Source organism: Quercus suber, unplaced genomic scaffold, assembly GCF_002906115.3.
Source record: "Quercus suber isolate HL8 unplaced genomic scaffold, Cork oak 2.0 scaffold_304, whole genome shotgun sequence".
NCBI lineage: Eukaryota > Viridiplantae > Streptophyta > Magnoliopsida > Fagales > Fagaceae > Quercus > Quercus suber.
In genome coordinates, this window is record NW_027069760.1 from 651,836 (window position 1) to 659,987 (window position 8,152).

At 32.3% G+C, this 8,152-nt stretch overlaps 1 protein-coding gene across 1 annotated transcript; it reads right to left on the bottom strand.

Moving 5' to 3' along the window:
- Positions 1 to 739: 739 nt before the first annotated feature.
- On the bottom strand, positions 740 to 6,769 carry LOC111989253 (protein NRT1/ PTR FAMILY 7.3). The gene is made up of 5 exons (XM_065782511.1): positions 6,446 to 6,769; positions 4,142 to 4,268; positions 3,200 to 3,417; positions 2,468 to 3,030; positions 740 to 1,855 (listed from the first exon to the last, which is right to left on the bottom strand). The coding sequence occupies exons 1-5, from the start codon at positions 6,458 to 6,460 to the stop codon at positions 973 to 975; spliced, it is 1,806 nt and encodes a 601-aa protein (XP_065638583.1). The 5' UTR covers positions 6,461 to 6,769; the 3' UTR covers positions 740 to 972.
- Positions 6,770 to 8,152: the final 1,383 nt, after the last annotated feature.

The window sequence follows — 8,152 nt, forward strand, 5'->3', positions numbered from 1 at the left end:
AGAAAAAGAAAATCCTCTTTCTTTTTCGGTTCATCTTCAAGAGTTTTCTCTCTTGCTTTTCTTTCTTTTAATAAATTTTATACTTTCTGTTTATTAATCAATTAATCGAGCCTTCTAACAAACACACAAGCCTTGAAATTATTTTTCCTTTTTTTTTTTATAATATAATTCTATTTTGATTCTTTTTAAATTTATGTTAATAATTTTTTTTTCTTTTTCCTTCTGGGGGTATTTGATTTTGAGAGAGCTTGTTCTATTCTATGTTTTTTATTCTTCAAAAGAATTTTCTTGCGCTATTATTTAGGTTTATAATTAAATAAAAAAATTTGGGTCTTTATTGTTTATATGCCAAATACTTTAAAATATATAGTTGTCTGAGGAATAATTTTCCGTTTAATGAGTTGAGACTGTTGAGTAAAGCAACTAATACTTGTTTGTAGTGGATTCTTGTTGAAAAACAACCTTCATGATCATGAGACAAGATCTGGAGTGTTCATGTTGATGAGGCAAGGAGCATGGTGGTGAGATTGGAATTAAGAGAAAGGCAATGGAGTTGAGTTGGAGAAAAGCAATGGAGGAGAAAGAGAGAGCAGAGAAAATTATGGAGGAACCATAAGACCAATAAGTCGATTCAAGATCTCACTATCAACCTCTTGGCCTAAAAAAAAGTAATCTTTCTTGATCTTGGGCAACTATATATTAAGATATGCTTTTGGATATTTCAGAAATGGACAGAAAGTTACAAAAAGATTGTTTGAAGTTTCATTAAAGCTTGCACGAGAATTTACACCACTACATCTTGTACCTATTACAACTCTATGCTCAATAGAGAAATGCAAAGGCTAGGGTTTACTCTAACTTCATCGCAATATTCACACTCAATCTCACACATTTTTTTATTCTTTATAGCTTTTAATTATCATACACTGCAATTTACATTGACCAATACTAATACATTTGTTTTCACAGTACTTATACTTTAAGTTCAGAGAGCTCATTGCCGCCATTGTTGTCTCCACCTCCACTCTTTCCTTCAAACTTGATGTACTTATACCATCTGGCGCATACAATGTAGACCATTAGATCAACTGTTGTCAAAGCTGCTAAGAGGTAGTAGAACCGTTCCAGATGACCTTTGTTAAGGTTACCAGGGATCCAACCAGGCATATCATCTCTAGCAGAGAAACTCATGACAATCATCACTAGCAAACTACTCACATAGTTTCCTAGTGATATTGATGTCATGCATAGTGCACTTCCAAAGGACTTTAATCCATCAGGAGCCTGGCTATTAAAGAATTCTAGTTGACCAACGTACATGAAAACCTCAGATGCTCCTACAAGTACATACTGTGGAATTTGCCAAAAGATGCTCAAGGAACTTGAGCCTTCACAATTGGGGCAACTTTCTTTTGCATAGTTTAATCTGAAAGACTCCACAACCCCAGCTGCAACCATTGCCAATATTGCTATTATAAGACCAATTCCCATCCTCTGAAGTTCGGTGATTCCTGTAGCATTTTTCTTTCTCAAGGCAACATAAGGGTCAAGAATCCGCCTGTAAATGAAAATGAATGCTACTACACTGAATATGTCAAAACAAGACATGCTTGCAGGAGGAAGGTTGAAACTCGAAACGGTGGTTTTCATAGCTGCACCTTGCTCCACAAAGAGAGATGCCATTTGAGTGAATACTACTGAATACAATATTGTGCATAGCCAAATTGGAATAAGTCTTAGAATGCATTTCACTTCTTCGACTTGTGTGACGGTGCAAAGGTGCCATGGATCATTAGTATCCTTGTCAATCTGGTTGGATTCCTCTGATGTGATTACGGCTGCTCTATCCAAGAATCTAAAGAGGTGAATAGAAACACCATTTAGTATTTTATCTTGACTGTTCATAAAGTCTAACATGCTTTGTCTAAATGAATGAATCAGTACATAGCCAGGCGAATGTCAAACTAGGTACCCTTAATTCATCGAAGAGTATGTATACAACCTAAAGGGGAAAAAAGTGAAAGTAAATTTTTGTATCAGAAGTGCTAGTTCTTCCTTTTAATTGAGCAAAGACTAATTTATCACCTATGCGTTTGTCCAAAAATGTCTTCACCATATTTGTAAGCATAGGACTTAGGAGACAACTATCAGCAACATTAACATTTCTTTATCTAATTAAGTATTCATTATATTACTAAAGAAATCAAGGCCTAAGTTCGTTAAATTCATTGTACTAGAAATACAAATCCTACTTGTAACTTGTTATACATGTAATCCTAACTATACTACAATATTGTATTCCAATGGTTTGTTTACTATAAATACTCTCAATGTGCTAATTGTATTCTCTCTCTCTCTCTCTCTCTCTTAATATTTTCTTCTTCTAACATGGTATTGAAGTTATATCTTCATTATCTTGTATTTTTCTAACAAGTAATTTAAATGTTTAAGAGGGATATGAACTTACTTCAATCCTTGAGTGTGGAGTAGCTTTCTATCCCCATTCTTTTCATATATCTTTGCTTCCAACTCAAACAAATCTTCTCCACTTGGCATCTTCTCAACCTTCAATTTTCTTGCTGCAGCCACCAGTACTTGGGAAAACCGAGAGATAGGGTTGCCTTTAGGTTCAAAATATCTGTACCTTGGGGTTCCACAAAGAAACAAGACCAATGCTAGAGCAGCAGAGCCAGCTGAGGTCCAAAATCCAAGAGCCCACATTCCTTCATTCTCAAAATAACTCAAAAAAGAATTCGAAAAGAGAGATCCAAGGTTCAAAGCCAGGTAAAAGTAGCTAAAGAAGGATATTTTTGAGCACCCTTCATTAGGATCCTCTTCATCAAACTGATCTGCCCCAAATGTAGCTATATTAGGTTGGTATCCTCCATTTCCTAGGGCAACTAGGTATATGGAGAGGTAGAAAAATGTTGACTGGAAGGATGAATGGGATCCACAAAGAGTTTTTTCATCACCACAGCCTTTAGGCTTGAGTAAGAAAATGTAAGTTGATAAAGATAGTGATACCAGACCCTGTTAGATACACATAAATATATGATCAGTTCAAGATTTGCACTTTCTGAGAAATGTCTAGACTTCTAGAGACTAAATGTATGTTAATTGGCAGCTGAAAACATTGTCTGCTAGTGAGTCCATGGGTCTGTGGAATAGCATTTGAATCCATCAAATGCTGCAAACTTACAATGACAAAGATGGCTTGGAAGATGGCACAAGTCTTGTACCTTCCCCAGTAAGAATCACTAAGGAAGGCGCCAACGAGAGAGAAAAGATAGACCGTTCCTGTCCATTTGCTGACATTGTTAGCTGCATCAGCATTGTCTTGACCCATCACCCTTGTCAAAAACAAAACCAAGTTCACTCCAACTCCAAAGAATGCCAATGTAGCCAGCCCTTGATTAACTGAATAATTATTTTCCAATACAACAAAAGACAAGTTAGCTTTATTATCTTTCATGATTGTTAATAATACTAGACATTGATTAAGGAAACGTGCAGTTTTATATGTCTCATAAAGATGGGTCTGCTATAGTACTTATACACAAAGTACAATGATCAAATATATGTACTTGTTGATTAAAGAAAAAAGGTTTTTAATGGCATGATATAATATAATAAGAGCAATTATAGGTATATATTATGTACTTGTAGCGTTGGCGGTGGATGTGATATTTGTGCCATTTATAATTAAAGGAACTATCCTTAGCTTGCTTTGAAAAGTTGGAAACTATGGGTATTTGGTGGCTGTGAAGATGTGCAAAAAGAAATTAGCTAGCTTTCATTTTTACCTTAAACTGTTACTTTCTTATGTTTGCATCATTTCTTTTCACAATTTTTCTCCTATTGCCTCTTGAAAGTTTTAATGCATCACTCCAAAGAAAAACAAACAAACATATAAATGAAAGGTTTTAAAGAATTTTCTTGTCACTCATTATAAAACTGAACATTACCAAGAGATCAGATAAGTCTTATCACATGCACTTTTCATATGGTTTCAATTCTAAGTTTTGTTAAAATTTGCATGAACTGATAATTCCTTTTAACATGAACTAATATACAAAAGTACATATTTTGAAATCCAAATTACTCTATATATATTTGTGATAACTCTAACATAGAAAATTACCTAGGAGCAAAATTCCAGCAAACCAAGTACCACTTCTCTCTCGGATTGCAGGGCGGCCATGATAATCAACAGTTCCATCAAGTGTACAAACCGCTTGCCCTTTTCCCATCTTTCCATTCACTTCAACCTGAAAGTTATAGCGAAATAAATCTTTTAATAATATTGACTCAGACAGAGAAACCCTTGCTAGAGCATTGAATTATATCCTCATACCAAAATGAATGAAGTAAGCTATTTATTCTATAAGCTTACTTTTTTTTTTTTTTTACAAACTTTTTCACAACTTGTTAAAAGATATATAAGTTTTATAAACTCGCTTTCACATGAGCTTTTACAAATATTTTACTTATATCACTTTTATTATATATTAATCATAATTATGAAAAAATATATATTAAACTTATAGGTAAAGCATTAACACGAGTCCCATAAGAGCCAAAAAAATAATAACAATAATTGACCAGTCTCAAACCCAAGTTTATGAGATATACTCCAACCAAGTCTAATGTAATCATTTAAGGTAGTGGTCCTAAATTCTGACTTGCACGAACACTCTTCAGTCCAAGACTCTAGAACATACTAACGGGTAAAACTTATAGTAATATTAGATACAGTTTGATACCTATATTATTTTTGGTTATATATCTAATTAAATTTGACCATATGATTTCATTAGTCAATAAATTATAGATGGTTGAATTTAATTGCCCTTGAAAATATAACTTTGTTTTCATTATATATCCATTTAACCATAAGATCAAATTTACAATCAAATAAGTATTTTTTTTTCACAAGTATTTGAACTTTGAAGGAATCTTATTTTTATTCTTTTCCCTTAAAATGAAATAATTAAAAATTCATCACTAGTGTTGGTAAGGGTTAGTTGATCAAAAAATTTCTTCAAATTAGTTTGAAGAAATCTTCCATTATATATGTATTTTAATCATATTTTTTTATTAAGTTATTTAAATAATTATTAAGAACTAAGTTTTGTAAATAAAGCACGTGACTGGTAATAATTATATGGAAAAAGATGCATCTATATAGTCGTTTAAATTGGAAAAAAAAAAAAAGAAAAAAAAAAAGAAGAAGAAGAAGTTAAGGGGCCATTTAGTATGTGATTTTGAGCAATAATTTTCAGTTTTTAAATAACATTATACGTATTTCTACATACTTTTTCACCCATGCGTATTTTCAAAAAATACAAATAATATTATTAAAACAACGTTACCAAATGTCCCTAAATAGCCAAAAAAGTAAATAGAAAATAATAGAAAAAGATGAAGTAAAAGAAGAGAAAACCAAATTTCAGGTTTAGTGGGTCATACCTTTTTCTTTTCTTTTCCTAGAATTGAAAACTAGGAAGAACCAACCGGATTTAACGTGCATGTTTTGTTATGGTGATAAAAGGAAAAATAAGTTAAAAATCTAAGAAGGTAAATAGAAAAATAATAGAAAGAAATAAAGAAGTAAAAGGAGAGAAAACCATTTCAGGTTTTCAGTGGGTCATACTTTTTTTTCCCTAGGATTGAAAACTAGGAAGAACCAACCGGATTCAACATGCATGTTTTGTTATGATTAAAAAATAATAATAATAAATAAATAAAAAACAATTTTTATAGAGTAAATACCATAAGTTGAAAAAACTATATCATGTGTGTGTGTATTGCATGTTTTGCATGCTAGGATCCACCAATCCTTGTAGATAAAAATAAAAAAAATATAAAAAATGTGAGAATGCATTAAAAAAATTTTAAATGAAAATAAAAAGCTTCGGTCTGTTAGGCAAAGACATATAAAAGTATGTATGCAGAAACTTGTTTTTAGCTTATTCAATTTATTTAGTTTATGTACAACTTTTTAAAACTTTCACATCTTTTATGGACAAACTGCACGTCTTACTCTCCTCTCTTTATATTATATCCCTCCACCCTCCTTAGGAAGGAAAAAAAAAAAGGAAAAAGGTCCTTCGTTCTAAAGGAATGTCCAATTTCATGATAGATTTGCCATTTTCCATTAGTGATAGATGAAGACCATGGAATGGGCTATGAAGCTGGTGACACAAGTTTATTAGCTGGTTAATAATTTATTCTTATCATTAGTATTCTACGTGGGATGTCAACACTTGACTAAGCACACCATTCACTTGTGAATATTCTAAGAAATAGAACAATAATATTAATCAATGAACGAAAAGTAATTGAATCTAAACATTAATTAATAGCAAGTAAAATGTTATGAAAAGAGATTTGTTTGTATGCATGTCATATGCATTTTCATGGAAACTAGACAAGTGTCACTAACCTTGTTGCAAGCCATTGGTGCACACCCTCGCTAGCTAGAATTATAAAATTCAAACTGCAAACCAAGAGAGAACCAAAAAGAAAGAATTGGAAAGTGTTAATGAGCAAGTAAGTAGTCCTATGGAGGAAGCTAAAGAGCTACAAATTAGAGTTATATATGAATGGAAAGCAGTGAGTTGTATGTGTATATATAGAGTATAGCAAGAAACAATGGATGGCTAGGATTTCATATGACGAGGGATAGACCTAGATTCAAGGAGAAAATAAGGAAGTGAGAAAGAAACGTGTAAGAACATAGAATACAATCGTATATGCATATATCGTATTGGCAATGACTGGGGATATGCAATGCATGCATATCTGTTTCTTACTTAAAGAGAGAGTGACCTCGATAAGCTGTCTTGACATTGACCTGTTCAAATTATGTCATTGTTTTGGTGAGATTTTATTCTACAAAAAAAAAAAAATCAAATAAATAATAACAAAACACCGATTTTTTTTTCTAATATCGGTGGCAGTACACTTTAATGGTTGTGTTTTATTGACTAAAAAGAAATTAACAAAAGTAGTTCATGTTACTATTAACTATTATCCTTTTTTTTCATAATTTCTCTTTGGCTTCATTTGGGGGAGTAATATCTGGTTGTGGAAAGTAGCTTCACATGCCTAACTAACATTATCATTTCTTTTACCTAATAATTACCATTGTTTTTGTAGTAAACTATGAGTCAAATCCAAGCCATTCACCCTTTGTAACTATACATCAGTTTCCCCCATCTATCGTAAGATATATTTCTCATTGACTCTTATGTGGCTAACCGAGTGTTGAAGTGGGCTTTTTTTTCTTTTTTTTCTTTTTTTCCTTTTACCAAAATACACATTTGGTACTTCGAAATTGGTCCATGTTGTATTTCAATCCTTGATATTTAAAATAAATAAATAAGTCATTTTAGTCTTCAAAAAGAATTGTGATTTGGAGTTAGCGAAAATGCATTTGCAGGAACACTAAAATAAATCAACCACAAGCGGCATCAATAGTTAACGTGGTTTGGCCAACTCCAAGATTAAGTCGATGGGCAACACAATGAATTACAATTGCTCCCAATCAAATTTCACAATCCAAAATCACATACTTACACACAACATTCATAAACCTTTCAAAAATAAACAAAATTTCTCAAAATCACAAACTAATTCACAAATCTCAGGCATATAAACTCACAATCCTAAAATTCCAATACATCTAATAATTCTCTTACTTAAGATTAAGGAATCCACATGAGAGGGGATAACTGACAGCTTAGATTTTAATTCGTATGTTCTTGTAAGATAAAGTAAACCTTCTTCGTGAGTTGGGCCTTCTCAAAATGGGTTGGCCGAAATCACTCCAATGGTTAAGCTAATGTTCTGATTTCAATTTTAAAGAATGATAAATAAAATCTTCAAAGTTTACTCATCGTACCTTTGATAGGGACTGTGGCCCCCCTATATATATATATATATAGCCCTGAGATCTTGGACTTTTCCCACCTAAACCATCCCATGAATTCAAGTTTTTTATAAGATAGGATGCATGTCACCTCAATAAACGGAATAGCTGGGGATAATGTTGAGTGATTCATCTCAAGGGGATGGGTTGCATCACATTTAATGTGATGTAAGGTTATTGAAGCACAACAAATGTTAGGTGAGTGACTTGTTAACTGGG

Coding starts and splice junctions, on each gene's coding strand:
- LOC111989253 (XM_065782511.1), bottom strand. Junction 3,031..3,199: donor TCCAAGCCATCTTTGTCATT/GTAAGTTTGCAG, acceptor TGTATCTAACAG/GGTCTGGTATCACTATCTTT. Junction 1,856..2,467: donor CTCCACACTCAAGGATTGAA/GTAAGTTCATAT, acceptor TCACCTCTTTAG/ATTCTTGGATAGAGCAGCCG.